A 17,973-nucleotide genomic window follows, 5' to 3' on the forward strand; every position below is an offset into this window, starting at 1 on the left:
TCTAAGTATGTTTCCTCTTTATGAGTGTGAATAATAAATCTGTAAAGACGGGACAAGTCAAACAGCTGATAGGGTGGTAATATAACATTAGCAGCGCTAAAACTTAAAAGTAGAAAAATAGTGTTCAAAATTTAAATGAACAAATCATAAGTCCATCAATAAAGTTAATATGGGGTATGAGTCCAAATTGAATCCCCGTCACCACACCACGTGTGAAATCTCCCCTGTGGTAATGAACTTACCAGATGTATCAAGAAAGTTTGTTTGTATTAATAAATTCCTTATACAGGCACTACATGTCTGTATAAGGAATTGATTGTACAATCAATGGTACAATCAATCAAAAATATGCCTCTAATCGTCCAAATGTGCATGGACACACTTCCTAAAAATTACATTGATAGTGCATAAATATTATGCTCATTAAAATTGTGGTCAAAACAGATCCACCATTATACCATTATAAAAACATCTGAACAAACATAAACAAAAGTCAATCTCATATAGTGCTAAATTAAACCATACATATAAAAACGTCAAAGAATGATGTGAAACGCTCTGGTTCCAACCAATGTAATAAACATATCACTACTTTCCAAACTGCTCGCAAGTATTCCATGTATTCAGGTACACTAACCAGAGTCCACTCATCACTTTAAATTAAGTAGGTCAAACAATACTTATGCAAGACCTCAAAAGTCAGATCCAATCATTGTATTATACCATTCCTGATATCATCAACTGTAGAGTATATTCTATATGCAAGGGTAAAAAGAAGATCACATAGTGTGAAAGTACCCTTTATTAAAACTTTTTTAAAAACAATGTCACTTAAAAAGACAAATGATGAACTAGCATTAAGGTAACTCAGTATGTCCAAAATCGCACACCAGCCACCTGCATGCGTGCATAATTATGTCATATTGCATTGTCTTGCCCAATACATTTTCTCAATCTAAAACTTCGTTACCAGCGCTCCTGCTTCATTTTTAAATAAAATAGTGTCCAATTTGTGTAAAACAAAATGTCATGTCACATGCAGATGGGTGCAATTCTCAGTATGAATCTTATATGATTTTAATTTATCTGAAATTTATTATGCTGCAAAATTATCAGTTGTGCTGTTGGTAAAAGTCATCCAAATGAGAAACTCTCAGTTTCACTCATTGAGCTGCTTAGGAAAAAATTTGATTGAAAAAATGACCTTCAATTATTTTTTCATTTTTGTAGAAGGTTTTCTTTAATTTGTGTTCTTTGTATTTGTGTTTTTTTCCTCTTTGTAAACCGCTTTGTAAATTGACAGCGCTATATAAGTACCTGCAATAAATAAACATGCTGCTTCTGGGCTTCCACAGGGTTTCAACAAGTAGAAGTACAGGCATACCCCACTTTTAAGTACACAATGGAGTTTATTTACTAAAGCTGGAAAGTGCAAAATCAGGTTCACTTTTGAAAGAAACCAATGAGCTTCCAGATATTATTACCAAAGCTTAATTAAACAATCTGGGGTTAGAAGCTCATCGGTTTCTATGCAGAAGTGAGCCTGATTTTGCACTTTCCAGCTTTAGTAAATAATACCCATTGTGTACTTAAAAGTGGGGTATGCCTGTAAAGCCTTCTAGCAGTTTGTTAAAGTGACAGTCATGATGTTTGCTTGTTTGTATTGATTGTATTTACTTAACATTTTTATTATGCATTTTTCCCTTTTTTCTCTTTTTGTAAAATATGAAATAATGAGGATTATAAGGTGGCCTTTTTTGTACAAAAACATGTCCAAGTTAAAAACCACTTCTGTAACATTTTGGAGCCATTCATTTTGGTTAGAGTAGGGGGGGGGGGGGGGTTATAACTCCTGTAATGTTTATTTTTGTCATCTGTGTCCCATTGGGGAGATTTACATCCTGTCCCATATCCAAAACAGGAAGCATGCAGAAATCCCCTCAAATTAAGGAAATCTCTTGGGGACCTCCAGGTTGCCAGAACTAGTGTCCCCATAGTGGAAGCACAGACTGCAATATAAGCTGACAGATGTTCTAATGCATCAAAAATAAAAAATAAAATAAAAAAAGTTTTGCCTTTAGTTATACTTTAATTTAGGCGTCATCCTCATTTTCCCCAATGCATTTTGCACAAATGATGAAAGAAAAACTCTCAGTTTAGCTGATCTCTAATATGAAGGCTCAGATTCCAGAGTCGCCTTAGCAGCACAATGTCATGACTTAACTGACACTGGCACTGACAGATTTGTCAAATCTCCATTTAACACAAAGTTCCTGCATCCAACATAAAAAGTTTGTCTACTTTTCAGTAATTAATATGAATAATATCACACTGATTTAGTATAACTTAATTTGCTGTTCTCTAGACATAGGTATATATCAGTATAACACATAGCATCATTGCTGCATACTGTTGCCTTCAAATGTAACTTGCTGTGTTTTTCCAGCTAGAAGACACTGAAGAGTTTCACAAAAAGATAAATGAGGACACACTACTACATGCTCCTGTCTTCATCATTAAGCCTCGTTCTCACACCATCTGGGAGACACAGAGTGTAAAGTTTCATTGCACAGTGAGTGGATGGCCAGAGCCACGAGTCACATGGTATGTTCCCCTTTACGGGTGTTCTAATTCTTGTCAGTTATGTCTGAAGACCTAGCTGCAGCCTATTTTAGCCCAAGAATAGGTGTGCATGCTAAAATGTTGTTTAAATTGGGATTGATCTTTATTCACAAAAGCATAATGTATGCTGTATTTTCATTGTGGTGGCCTATTTGCTTTTTTATTCTTTTATGTAATGGAAAAAATATTTTTATTCACTAAAAGTGTTTCCACACAGATGAGCTGAATTTACTGCATGCACATTATTTCAATGATTTTTTTTAGGAGTCTTGCTGTGAAAGTTAATCCACAAACATTTTATTACGTGTTTTTCTAGTAAAATCACAGAGGTTGATTTACTAAAAATGGAGAGTACAAAATCTGGTTCAGGTGTGCATGGTAGCCAATCAGCTTCTAACTTCAACTTGTTCAATTAAGCTTTGACAATAAAACCAGGAAGCTTATTGGTTTCTATGCAATGCTGCACCAGATTTGCACTGTCCAGTTTTAGTACATTAACCCCACAGTTAGCTTCAGGCTGACAATAAGGCCCCCTTTGACGTGGCGGGTTCCATCTCTCTGCTGATCCTCGATGACCAGGAGGATGACAGGTCTGTGTCTGCTCCGGTGATGTAGATCTGACTGTCATCCAATTAAATCCCCCAGGCTGATGGGAAATGGATCCCCATCCTTCTATTTTTAGCAGACTTGATTGGATATTAGCGGATGTCAACAGAAAAATGTACACTGACATCCACCGCTCCCTAGAGAGCAATGGATGGTCCAATTGGGTCTCCCTGAAAAACTGACATGTGGACCCGATCAGTCCATCAGTGTGAAAGGGACAATAACGTCTGAGTTCCAGTGAAATGTATGTTGAGAAGAACAGTTCAAATATGTTCAATGACACGACAGGGAACTCCATCCCCAAAGGGCCCTGGACACATAAAATAATGCCAAATGTGGGAAAATAGATAGGGCTTAATAAGGAGTTTGAGCAGTGAGAAAGAAGGACTTTCATCCTCGGACCTGCAAGCACTGTATTGGATGACGGGTACATTTTAGAACATCAATGGATGTAGGAAAGGTAAATATTAGCTAACAAAAATGAATAATTTGGTATTTTTTCTCATGTTTTATTTCTAATTTTCACTTACCTGCATGCACTGATTGACTGGTTAGAGCTCTAAGACCCAGTAATGAGTTTACTAGAGTAGTGGGGGGGGGGGGGGCACATTAGCCCCCCTTCCTTGCCAAAACTTCTCTTGGGCAAAGATGCCAATGCTCATCAGCATCAGGTGCCTGGAGTGTCAGACTGGTTTCTTCTAAACAAAATAAATAACCATGTAAGTGTGGAAAATGTTTTAAAACAATGGTTCAGTACTTTACATAAGCAAAAAATCCACATCTCTAAAATCAAATAAGCACTTTAAAATAGGCATAGCACACGCCAAACCACAGAATAATTCCTGCTAGAACAGTTGTTGTAAATCACAGAAACTTTGTTGTGAATGAAGTTACTGATAAATATGCTTTTTAATCTCTGTGTTCCTACACTTGTGAAGGATTTGTTATTCTACTTTTTTATTTTGTTGTTTTTCCATCTCTCTAGAAGAAATTCACGTACACCAAATGAAATGGGTTTTGTTATTAAAATGCACCTAGTGTGTATATATATATATATATATATATTATATTAGATCACTGAATCAATGTATATATTGCAAGATGATGAAATTATGATGATTGACCAATTCTTAATTTCTCTGCTTCTCTGCTTTTACTCTAGTATATTATAATATTTATATTTACATAAGGCCATTGTACTGTATAAGATACATCTATAAGAATAATGTGTTCAATGATCAAACTCATCCTGATGTCTTTTATACAGGTATAAGAATAATGTTCCTATCAATGATCAAGCTAATCCTGATAAATACAAGATTGAAAGTGGATATGGTCTTCATTCACTGGAGATATACAAGTAAGGAATGAGCATAGATTAAGCAGTGACTAGACGTACATGCACTGTACAAGGAATATTTGTGAATGTTATGGGCTTCTGTATTTGTTTCCTGTTGCTCATTGTTAGCTAATGCAAGTGTGCAATGAATTTTACGTATTGTGGCATGCCTCATAGTACACAGAGGATCAGAGATTAACAGCTTTGTGTTCCTACAGACTGCTGTCACCTTCTTGTCACTTCCAGTGACAGATTAAATGCATCACCTGTTTGTCACTCACAGGGAATAAAATCTTTGTGACTTACGTACAGCCATTTATAATGTGGAGGCAGAAAAGCCTCAAGAAAACATGCAGCCTGCAGGCTGAATGGAAAAACTCAATATGAGTATGGCCAGCTATCACTTAACCTAAATCCTAATATTACATGAGCCTCTGCAACCATATACGTAACTTATCTAATGCCTGATACTTACCTTTTCTAGTGCCTTAAATATCAGCTTTACAATCTATTGGCCACCATATAACTTCTGTTTCAAACACATCATTTATGCATTATACTTTCACCTATTTTTCCTTTCTCACGAATGTGATTTGCAGATTACATTTTTGCATTTTTGCTTTGTAGGGCCCCTTTCACACTGGCGGCTGTTCTGCCGCTGTTAAAAGCATGTTTTGTTTTCAGAGAATCCTGGCAGAGCGTTCACTTGCAGTTGTACATTGCAATTAGCTGCGTTTACATGCGGCTGCTTTTGCGTTGGAACATTCTTGCCATTTCTGATGTGCTTCCTGTTGTTTTTCTTTCCTTGTTGCCTCTGCTATCTGCAGAAGAAATAGTACACTGTGATTACCTGCAGTTATGTGCAGATAGCTGCAATAAATTGGTCCTCGGTCCTGGATGCACCAAACTCCATGTAACAAAACTGTTGCTAAATGCAGTGTGTGAATGGGGCCATAGGAAAGCATTGTGTGTGTTTAGCTGCAGTAGATAACTTGATCTATCCGCAGCTAAAAGATGAATTCTTTCCACCCGTGTAAAAGGGGCCTTAGGATTCCCTTACAAAGAGCAGCAATTTAACAGATTGGGTACCGGCTTTAAGATCTTACAGATTTAGTTGTGCCTATTTGTTATCAATATAAACGAGCCACAGGGTTCTGTGGCCAGATTACATGTTGAATGCCCACTGTCTGTTTTAATAAAGGGACTGGGTGTGCAAACAGTAAAGCATCAAAATAAGAACATTTGAGATTCATTTTTTTTTCATATTCTTGTACTATAACAAGCCAATGTGTATTGTGCATTTAAAGGCTCCCCCATCATCAGGGTTTGTTACTGTTCACTGGAGCATGTACATAACTGATAACATTGTAGGGATCCTGAGGGGTAATTAGCATGATTGCTCCAGATATTGGTTAAGCTGACTGTATGGTAAAGGGGCATACAAAGGTAACTGTTAAAGGCTCACCAGGAAAGCGTTTTACTTCCATATTGGTGGTAGGGCAGTTGAGGGCCTTAAAAATAGCAATGTGACTCACAATTTTAATATAAACTTCTCCTAAAAAATGCTTACGGTGCCACTCTTGTGCTATTTCTAAAAATTCTGTATTTAGCTTCAGTTTAGCTAACCAGGTAAAAGTATGCTGGCAGAGAATTTGGAACAAAAAGTATTTTGAAGGTGATTAGCAAAATTATTTCTCCTTTAATATTTTTTTATAATTTCAAGAAGTAGTGCCCTTTTTTTAATCCCATTCCCCTCCTTATACCCATAGTAAAAATTAAAACAAACACAAAACAGTTTTGCTCATTTTAATTTTCCCTCATGTCCTAGTTGGGCCCTCTAACCTGAGAAATATTCAAAAACAAAAACACAGAAGGGGGCTTTCTATGATTTCTATAATTTATTACAGTTAAAGTGTGTGATAGAACCCACTGTCACTGTGTGTTTTGGAAGGGGCTGTGGGCTCGCCTCCTACCCACAGACTATGGCCCAGCAGAGAACATGATATTTGGAGGGCTATTTGCCGTCTCCCACCAGGTGAACGCGGGATCTGTGGCTGAGCTTGTGGAGTCATTCCTGGCTATGTAAGTGACAGTGGGTTCTGTCACATTTCTCCCCTTTTAAAAACAGACTAACCAGGTCCCTGACCCTCAGCTGGTCTGGACCTGCGTTAGTCACAAATTCCCACCCCGGGCAAACAGGAAAAGGAAAAGTATGACTCTGGCGCTGGGGAGCAAAACCGCACATACGGTCTCCTGTGAATAAAAACAGCCACTGCAGAGTGGGAACATCTGTCTGCACTCCCCTAATCTGGGGCCTAGTTGCAGGTATTGGGGGGAGCTGAATAATCCTCTGTCCCGATGCCAGCGCTTCAGCTGGTAGGGAGCTTAGGCTGGTAGTGCTAAGCCATTGAGGAGGAAAAGGTACTTGATTTTCTCCTGGTGTAGGTACCAGCTGCCGGGGAGGTATCTTGCAGGAACTATCTACCGGACTCTCCATCTCTTTTTGATGCTGGGCAGAGACCAATAGCACTCTGCCCCGTAGCCAGCGCTTCTGCTGGGGGGACATATACAAAGGTAGAGTTCAGCCGCTGGAGAGGGGGAAGGGTATTCTCCCCTCCTGGTTCTGTGACCATCTGCTGGGGTGACTTCTGACAGGGGCTGTCTCCCAAACCCTCCAAAAGCATACTGAGGGCTGGGTAGGGGCCAGCGGGACTCTGCCCCGTAACCAGCGCTTCTGCTGGGGGGATAAACACTGGGGTAGTGTCCAAGTGCTGGGGAGGGAGAATTGCTTTCTCCACTCCCAGTGGGGATATCTGTGGCTGGGGAAACAGCTCACTTAGGTCATCCCTCGGATCCCCTGGATCTAACTCTGAGGTTGGGCAGAGGCCAGCTCCATTGCCAGCGCTTCTGCTGGGAAGGTGAACACTGGGGTAGTGTCCAATTGCTGGGGAGGTAAAATGGCCTTCTCCACTCCCGGTGGGGATATCCGCTGCTGGGAAAACAGCTCCTTAAGATCATCTCTCGGACTCTCTGGATCCAATTCTGAGGTTAGGCAGAGGCCAGCAGCACTCTGCTCTGTCGCCAGCGCTTCTGCTGGGGATATAAACACTGGGGTAGGGTCCAAGTGCTTGGGAGGGAGAATTGCTTTCTCCACTCCCGGTGGGAATATCTGCTGCTGGGGAAACATTTCACTGAGGTCATCCCTCGGTCTCCCTGGATCTAACTCTGAGGGTGGGCAGAGGCCAGCGGGGCTCTGCCTCGTAGCCAGCGCTTCTGCTGGGGCACCGGATGCGATACTCTGGACTTGCTGCTGATGACCATATATCAGCCTTCCAGCACCCGTCTCAACTCCCCCTTCTGAGACTTTTATGCTATTAGCTTGTTTCGCTGCCTGGGGAACCTCAGATGCGTACCCGCATTCTAGCACTCGTAGTGCCCTCTGTATCATCGCCGCTTCTTCCACTGCGGTTAGGATGGGAAAACTTAGGGACACCCCTGGCCCCATTTGCTCCGCATCTTCGTGACTGTCCGCTATTTCTCCAAGACAGTCCCAGGCAACGGGAGCCAAGCCAGGCTGCTGATAACAATCAAACAGCTGCTTGTAGGCAATCTCGAGCTCCCAACCAGGAACTCCAATTCCTCCAGGTCACATGCCTCTTCTGGGAGATCCAGCACCTCATCTCGGAAGTCCAGGATGTCTTCCAATCGCCACTCCTCGATGCTCCCAAAGTCTGGGTCTCCGTACATTTTTTGATGGAGTAGCCCCACGCCGCTGTAGCCAACACCTTCTGTCGGGCTGCCATCTGCTGTACCTGGCCACAGTTGAGCCGTGAACCGCTGGAGGGCTCTATAGCTGGCATCCAGCCTCATCTCCTCCCGAACCAATCTTCCGAGCTCAGTCTTCCACTCATCTCGTGGTTGTTCCCTCGGGAACACCTCTCGCGCATGGTACTGCGTCCAGTACTTCTCTGTGGAGGAGGGAAGGATCTTCCCCTGATGGTGCTGCTCGTGGTTTAGCGTCTCTTGCCAGAGTTTCCGCCGGATCACATCCTCCCAGCCGAGCATGGTGTGCTCTGTCGCTGGTCCCCGATGTTGCTTCCGCATGCCTTGCAGCCTCCTCCTGAACTTTGCTCTCATGTTGTCTGGTCCCCGTATCGCTCCTCGGCGGCTGCCCGGATCTTGAATCCCGGTGGTGATTTGCATGTCCCAGACTGCAGGAGACGTCCCACCGCTGCCAACACTGCGACAGATCTCCGATACTCCTGCTGAGCAACTCCGCCAGACCTGTGTCTCCTGTCCTCCAAATACACCTGCAGCCTGCAGATTCGCCATAACCAGCCCTTAACCTCTCAATCACGAGACAAGCCACACAGGTGTTGAGGGTTAAACATCCAGAGCATAAACTGTTTATTAAGTTTCAAACATACACTTTAAACACAGTTAGGGGCACTCCCCTTAGCCTTGTCATAGAGGGGGTAGGGGACAAGGAAGAACCAATGGAAACTCAACACTTGTATATTCAAACAACTACAGTTGAAACACATAAAGGGATTATGATAAGCAGGCAGCCCCTCCTTACACATCCCCTGTTGGAATGTGTCTCCAGTCCAGACCTTTTGTCTACATGCCATGACCCAACACAATTAAACACAGCAACAAGGGGGGGGGGGGGGGAGAGAAGGGATGTAGCATTACATTATCTCAGTACCATTTTGTATCTGTCTTTATCAGCTAAAAGTACATTGTGGAATAAAAGCATGTATTTGACCCAGACGGGCCAATAGGTTTATATAGCCAGGAACGACTCCACAAGCCCAGCCATAGATCCCGCGTTCACCCAGTTCCGATGAACAAATTTCTGGAGGTGGCATCTTCTCCAGGTGGTGGGAGACGGCAAATAGCCCTCCAAATATCATGTTCTCTGCTGGGCCATAGTCTGTGGGTAGGAGGCGAGCCCACAGCCCCTTCCAAAACACACAGTGACAGTGGGTTCTGTCACAATGTGATTTCAAATATAAGTTGCTATATCTTTTGGTTGTTTTATTAAAACTGGATAAATGAAAGTGGACCTGTTTCTTATAACAATGTATCAAATCACTTCATGTTGCAAATGCATTTCTGAGAATGGAAGGTGAACCCTGGTTGCCTGCCTTATACAACAGTGATATCTTTCCTTTGGCTAGGATGATGTCAGGTGGGCACTTTTAGCACCATGCCTGACAATCTAAATACCCTGTGGAAAATGATCCGTGGTATGTGGTTCTATCACATTCAGATCAATGGCTGTCTTTCCTATGCATGTATAAAGATCCAAGAGCTTATAATTGACATGCACAATGTAAAGTGTAAGCATGTCTGGAGATTACATTATAATTGTCAAATAAACTGAGAATGTAACGGCATCTGTTACACTTTAAATGCCATGCTTCCAAGTACGCCAGAAAGGGTGCCAAAAGTGTCCTGCAATTTTCACCAGTGAGGACAGTGTCTAATTTAATTGTTTATCATTGAACCATTTGCAAATGAATGTAGTAATTATACTAAACATATATTATTCAACATTTCACTTGAAGTTTTTCTTAGATGGTTTCTGTGTATTGCTTTGTTTAGTCACATTATGATTTTTTTCCATTTATTGACCACTAACTCAATTTATTTATGGATGAGCAATATCGGTCATTATACAAATACACGCAACAGTTATCCTGGACTAACAGAAGGCATTGGGTACCAGGAGATACTCTTGTTCCATATTAATTATACTAACATATTTTTCTTATTTGCTAGAATTGCACTGTAAATAAATAGAATATTGTATACATTTCTTTACGCAGTAGTGATTTGTCAAACCTGCTTTATGTTTAGAATGAAAAACAAAAAAACAAACCAATATTGGTAACAGTTATATAATAAAAAAAATCTGTCAAGCTTGAGACAGATTTACCACTTTCTAGTGCAAAATGGCAGATTTGAGTTCTTCAGAACCATGCATTTACTATGGGGTTGATGAAGTAAAAGAGCAGAGCACATGAATTTTCTCTTTGCAAGGGGAATTTTCACTTAGCTTAGAGAATGAGGTGACGTTGTGCTGACTTCAATCATCCAACTGTGTTTAAGCAAAAATCCTTTTTTATTTAAATTTTCTTTAAACGCGTGTGGGTATTCTCTACAGTGAATTTTTACTTTGTTTCACCTAGTTCGCTAACATAGCGAAAGTGAAGATGCTCTACTTTTTTTAGTAAATCAGGGTCATTGAAATTGTTCAAGCCTGATACATCCTTCAAACTGTTAGTCAAAGAAAGAAATGTTTAGTGCTTCTATGAAAGGTCCTAACCTATGCAGCTGTACTAATTATCAGTGAGATGATAATGGGTGTAAACATGCACTGCACTAAAAATGTCACCACCTAAAACTATGTGCAACTACAAAAATGTTCTCAAACATATGATGTAACTCCATATTAATATATCTCAAATCCACCTAGCCATATAAAAGTGCAAACAGGTGAAAGCTTAAACTTAAATCATAATCAAATATGTAAAACATAAAGTGCTATGTGCAACCAAGTTAAAGGCCCATCAAATAAGCCAATCAAATATGTATTAATCCGTTGTGCATTGTAAATTATGACACGCTCATATAGTTATAAATGACATGATACAAACATGTTTTTATATATATATTTACATATTTATTTAATTATATTTTTAAGAATTTTTTTTTAGATACATGCTTTTAGTGGGTGAATTTTTTTAGTGCAATGAAATTGTTGCTAATTGTTGTTTATTACTTATCTTAGCACAATATACCATGTTGTAAGTGATATTTATTAGTGATTATATTAATATCTTATCCTATGTATAGTGCGGAGTACTCTCTTCTGTTGTATTTGGTTATTGCTATGCGTGTGTTTGCTATGTGGTAGTATGTAACTGTTATTAATAACATTTAATGCATTTGTAAATTTTATATGAATTTTCTTCTTAGTACATTGCCACAGGTGTTGATGATCGTATATAAAAATCAGGTTTGTTTATTGGCAACTGGAAAATTAAATTTTCACATAAAACAATTGTTGGCATAGTAAGTGAAAAATGCCATGACTGTGCATATTGTTTGAGAAAATCTGAGTCATTTAAAATGGGTTAGTGAAAGGGACAGACATTGAGACAGGCATTGAGATTTAAACTGTACATTGTCAATACATGGGTCACATGTACGAATAGATTGTAGAGTTTGGAGTTTTAAGTATAAAGCTTCACTTTTCTTGTAACACAACTGATATTTCTGGAGCTTGTAAAGGTATCAAGATATATAACAAATACTAATTTAAAGTTAAATAATTACTGTTTCAGCTTAGTATGTAAAAATTGGTCCCAACTATGGATCTATGCTTTAACTACAGCAGGAAAACACGCAACCACTTTTTTGGAAAATATATTGTATGTGGTTGTATACTTTCATATAGTAATGAACATTTCTATATATTAACTTTTTTGATTTACTAAAGAGAGGTAATAATTTTAAACAGCCAAACATTGGGATGCGAAAAAATAGAGTTTGTGCTTTATATGATTGGATGTTTTTATTTGACACGGGTCTATTTCAACAGATTTTTCCATTTAGTAAATAGCCCCCACTAAATTAGCAGCCCATCCTTAGGTAGATTCTACCCCAAATCACTGTCAGTAACATATTTTATACGATGACAGCCTCCACTTTTTTTTTTTGACCCCATTTTTTTTCTTGAAAAATATAATCTATGTAACATATACTATGGTTCCTAGGAGTTAGCACGGGACCCTACTGTACAAAGTTGGTTAAATACATAAAATGTGAAAAATTGCTTGTTTTTTTCTGCTAGTAGCAATTTCTTATCTTCCCACAACCCATGAGTCAACTTTCCTTTAATTAGAAAGTGATTTCAGTCACGCTTAAATGGATGCCAAATATTTCTGTTTATAAAAATCTGTGTCAGGCCAAGAATGTCATGTATTTCAATATTGGGACATAATTCCAGTATACTCAACAGTCAACTCTTTAAGTGTCCTTAAAAGGTAATATAGTCATGATCCACAAAGATATGGTCCTGCGTTTTACCTGTAATATTCCTAAATCTTGTACATCATAATGTGGAACAGTGGCAAGCTACTTCATAACTTCCCAAACTCTAATGAGGAATCCGGCAAAATATCCTGCTTAAAATGGAACACCATATATTCAATTTTTGTATAGTGTATGGAAGAGTTAACCTTTGTCAGGTTTTTATTGGTGTCTGTGTTCCCACTGGGGAGATTTCTCCTTGGTTTCTGCCTCGGTTATGGCTGCTATTAGGACAGGAAGTGGTGTGGCTATTATTGACAATCGTCACTGGAACATTGAGGGAAAATCTTTTAATAGGGATACCTGTTATAGTGACAGCTGTCAAAGGTGGGGCTGCCTTTCACTTTCGGGAGATTTCCTCTCAACTCAACAGTTGGTTCTATGGGACATAAAATAAGAGGAAATATCCCCAGTGGAGATACAAAAATCAATACAAATCTGACAGAGATTCAAACCATTCCCTACTCTGTGCAAAACTATTAAAAAAACATTTTTCCTATAGTGACAATTTAATTTTCCTTAGCAAGGAAAGGGGTACATGTGTACATATTTACATTAACTTTAAACTGATTTGACACTCAAAATGAGGTACAAGGCTTTAATTTGAGAAATCTAAGGATAAATTAATCGATAGCACTAAGGATTTTGTAAATAGTAGTCAGGACTCGCAGTGTCGACAGTACAGTAACAGTCTGGAATAGATTCAGATCAGCACATCTTTATACTCTGCTTCATTCCAGTGAAGAGGTAATTAATAAGAAAAATAATCAGCAAACAGAGTACTGTTTATTATGTCAAGACAACTATAAACTTGGTACAGGCCCTGACCCCATTGAGGCTCCTGGCTGACAGTTGAGTGTTATTGATATGAAGGTAGACAGTATACAAAAGATTTTTTTTTCTTTTTCAATGTCTTTTGTTCTGATATCTTTTTTGCAAGTGTACTAGTTCACAATTATATTGATTAGCTGAGTAAGTTCACTATTGCATTGATTAACGGATTTAGTGATTGATTGCATTTTTATTATTTATTATTAATTAATTAATTATTTATTAATTAATTATTTATTTCTACAGCTGTGACTTCGAGGATACAGCTCAGTACCATGCATCAGCAATGAATGTGAAAGGAGAGAATCCTTCATTTGCTTCTCTTGTTGTGAAGAGTATGTTTTTTACTTTTTCTTCTCTGTTTATAGAAATGTAGTGTTTCCTGGAATTCTGTTCAAATGTATTTTTTTTGTTATTTACAGGATATAAAGGAGACTTGGATTTGACACCTTTAACTACTTCAAAAAGCGAACCATTCAGCTGTAAGTTTTGATTAGTTATTTTCCCTTTAGGGTAACAAGTTATGGAATCAGGACAAATACAGATATTTTCTAGAACATCTGATAAAAACAACCAGTTGTTAAAAAAAAACTTTCTTAAGACAGAGCCCAGAATATTTATCCTTTAACCATGGGTTGTATGCAACTACCTTCAGGTGATTGGACACTGGAAAAAAATAAAGCTGCAGGGATATCCCCTATATAACCTAACCCCCCACCTCTAGCTAGCCTCGGTTTTTGCGATTATCCCTAGGTGATGAACCTCTTCTCTGCTGAGAGAGGCTTAACTCTCTTTCCTGTGCAGAATTTCAGTTTTTTTAGAGGCCTTAGATGACAGAGAGCACAAGCGAGCCCCTTAGTCTTCCCTCCTGTGTTGGTTTCTGATAGAGAGGAACAGAAGGTGCTGGAGTGCAGAGTGGCACGAGTGCCTGTAGGTCTTTCCAGTAGCAGAGAGGTTCTCAGCAGTCTGCAGTGAGGCAGGTGGGCTGGTAAACTTTCTGAAGAATTGGATCAGGATTAGTCACCCATGGCTGAAATTTCATCCAAGCTTAAGGATACCATTGCTACCCTTATTGGTGCTGTATGCTTTTGTGTAGCATTAGAGCAGCCTTAGTCTGCTCACCCCGCCTCCCATATTGTGTTCCTGCAATTACCAAGCCATGCTAAGACCTTTGCAGTCCACTCGCTCTTAGAATGCTTCCTGCATAGTTACTGGCCTCACCCTATTTGCTCCTCCAAAACATTTTGCTCAGCAATATCCTATCAAGTAGAGCTTCATGCAAAAATTGATGTTCATTGTAGTGGACCCTGCCATCTATTAACATGTCCTGAGGGACAGGGGCATATCGGATTCAGTCATCCCTACCCTCCTCAAGGCCAGGAAATTATACCATCACACCTGGAAAGCCTTTTCTGTGGTGCAAGGCTAGGAAGTTCCATTCTAGGAAGTACCCCATGAGACACATCCTGTCCTTTCTACTGTTTGGCCTATATCAACATCAGGCTTTGAGTACAATCAAGGGACAAATCATAGCTGTGGCTGTTCTGTTGCAAGAACTGAGGACCTGTCCTTTCTTGAATATGGTGTTTGTGTAAGGTGTTGCACATATTTCAATACATTCCTCTGTGACCCTTTAGGAGCTTAAACTGGTTCTGTCAGCCCTGCAAAGTCCACCCTTCCAAACCTAATAAGGATATTACATTTCTCATTGCCATCACCTCTGTGTGGAAGGTCTCTGAGCTAGCAACTTTATCATATGTCAGAAATATCATGGCATGCCTGACAAACTTCACATGTGCATGGTGCAGCTCATGGACCATTACGTAGAGCTAAGGCTGTGTGTGCATCCCCATGTATGCATTAGTATGAATTAGCTTGCATGTCTAGTACTGGCTTTTGATGGGCCGAGGCCTATTTAAAGCTTCACTAGAAGATGTCCTACAGAGCACGAGGATGTCATACAAAATTACAATTTGTAGTTGTGGACTTAAAGGGCCCTCCTCACATTGGTCTTAAAATAAACGCGAAACAAATACTATTAGGATGCACTCACATTGACCTATAATAACCCTGCATTAAAATGAATCTGTGTACAATGCACTGAAAGGATTTAGACATTTGGTTTGCTATTTCACTATTAACATCTACATACACTGCCTTTATGTACATTGTATTGTACACAGATTAATTTTAATGCTGGATTATTTTAGGTCAAATAAAATAATTGTTTTCTTTTCAATTCAGTACAACTGAATTGCTGAGTCGTTATTAGCTCCTGTGAGTCATGGCCAGCCATTTATCCTACTATCATGTATTTGACCTGGCTTTCTTCTTGACCCTGCTTTATCCTGATCTCCTGTTGCTGACCTTGGCTTTTGCCTGTTGTTTTGGTACTTCTGCTGTTTGTGCTATATCAACCTCAGGCTGGCTTCTGACCCTGCTCCTGTCTTCTGAATTAGTACTTCTACTACGCCGTTGTGCTGGCTCTGGCTCATTTTCACTACAACTTTGCTTCTGGCACGTGCATGCTTTTGTGTGCCACCCGTGTGCCATCATTCTGCACAAGCTCCAGTCTGAGCATCTGTAGCATCTTAGCAGCATCCATACTGTAGTCTGACCACCCACCATGCCAGGAACTGCAAAAGTCACCTGGATGTTCAGATCTCCAAATTCAATCCCTGTCCAAATCTTGCAGACTTCACCTCTGCAACATCTCCAAAATACACCCCTTTTTAACTGTTGAAACCACTAAGTAACTTATTTACTCCTTGTTATCTCTTGCCTTGACTATTTTTACTCTCTCCTCATTGGCCTACCTTTCCACAAGCTATCCCCTCTTCAGTCTATCATGAATGCTGCTGCCAGACTCATCCACCTTACCAACCATTCAGTGTCCGCCATCCCTCTCTACCAATCCTACCACTGGCTTTTCATTGCCCAAACAAATAAAATTCAAAACACTAACAATAACAAACAAAGCCATTTACCACTCTGCCCCGAGCTAGATCACCAAACTTGTCTCCAAATATCATCAAAACCATCCTCTCCAATCCTCTCAAGACCTCCTGCTCTCTAGCCCCTTTGTCATCTCCTCCCATTCTTGTATCCAGGACTTCTCCAGAGCCTTTCCCATCCTCTGGAACTCACTACCTCAATCTTTGCAGTTTTCGCCTACTCTGTCCACTTTTAGGCAATTCCTGAAAATTCATCTCTTCTGGGAGGCCTATCTTGTCTTCAGCTAACAGCTGAATCTTCTACTTCCCTCATCAGTTCATCCCTCACAGTTACCTTTGTTTCATCAGCCCCTCCCTATTAGATTATAAACTTGCAGGAGCAGGGCCCTCTTGTATTGAATTGTATTGTTATTGTATTGTCTCCCTTTATATTGAAAACCACTGTGCAAACTGTTGGCGTGAAATAAATCTTGTATAATAATAATAATCTCTTCTAATGCCAGTTTTGGTCTTACAGTGCTACAAGCTGCTCTCCCGGTTTTTCTAGGTCTTTCTTGACCTGTTTGTTATTTGGGCCTGTTATTTGATGTTTTTTGTTTTTTTTTCCATGTTGCTCACCCCTCTGTTGGACTGTTTATGGTTTTCCCATGATTAACGGCTAAAGATCCTGTGTCCTCTACTATACAACAATAGTATTCTTGACTTACTAATAAAATCTGTTTCTTGGAGTACAGTATAGGACACAAGTCCCTTCTCTCTGTCTTATATTTTCCCTACTGCTTGCTACAAAACCAAGGCTAGCTGGTGGTGGAAATGCATATTGAGAGGATGTCGCTTCATCTTTCTTTTTTGCTAATGTCCACTCACCTGAAGGTAGCTACATATAACCCTTGATTAAAAACTAAAGATCCTGTGTCCTATACTGTACTTCAAGAGAGGGGTTTTACTGGCAAATCAAAAATCTTATGTTATGTGAGCTAGGAATCTAACTAAATGTATGTATTCGTTTAGTTAATTACTGGTTCTTTTAACCTTTTTTTTTTAGTTTCCATCACTCCATATGGATTTGCTTCAAAGTTTGATATTCATTTTATTGACCCATTTGGAGTTTCCTTTGGAAAAGAAGGTGATACATTGAGTCTGGGTTCCACTGTTGTTGTTCACCCACAAATAAAACGATTCCAGCCAGAAATTCAGTGGTACCGAAATGGTAAGAAACAATTTTAAATTCTATGACTGCTATAATACTCCGCTGGCTTTTAAAAGATAACAACACACCATTTCTGTGTTACTCCATAGAATTTTTCTGCAGTTATTTTCTTGTCACGCACATTTACACTTCAATCCTAGTATGTATTTTTATATTATCTGCAATATGCAGAAAATCAACATTCTATGCCATCACTTTTACACTACAGTAGCAAATCACATTACCTGGAAACTGACCAATTCTGCTCATCTTCTGCATTACTGCACAACATATGCATACCTTCTGCTCACTCTCCACCTCCTGATGAA

At 39.6% G+C, this 17,973-nt stretch overlaps 1 protein-coding gene across 3 annotated transcripts in view; it reads left to right on the plus strand.

Moving 5' to 3' along the window:
• Positions 1–17,973, plus strand: part of MYOM1 (myomesin 1) — a 136,227-nt gene that overhangs the window by 49,626 nt on the left and 68,628 nt on the right. For all 3 annotated transcript variants that reach the window (XM_077492520.1, XM_077492522.1, XM_077492521.1), the window contains 5 exons: positions 2,447–2,604; positions 4,496–4,588; positions 13,748–13,836; positions 13,924–13,983; positions 17,501–17,665. In XM_077492520.1, coding sequence (XP_077348646.1) covers positions 2,447–2,604; positions 4,496–4,588; positions 13,748–13,836; positions 13,924–13,983; positions 17,501–17,665 — 565 coding nt within the window. The remainder of the gene's footprint in view (positions 1–2,446; positions 2,605–4,495; positions 4,589–13,747; positions 13,837–13,923; positions 13,984–17,500; positions 17,666–17,973) is intronic.

Source organism: Lithobates pipiens, unplaced genomic scaffold (genome assembly GCF_037356315.1).
Source record: "Lithobates pipiens isolate NorthernLeopardFrog02 unplaced genomic scaffold, aLitPip1_a1.2 Scaffold_19, whole genome shotgun sequence".
Classification (NCBI taxonomy): domain Eukaryota; kingdom Metazoa; phylum Chordata; class Amphibia; order Anura; family Ranidae; genus Lithobates; species Lithobates pipiens.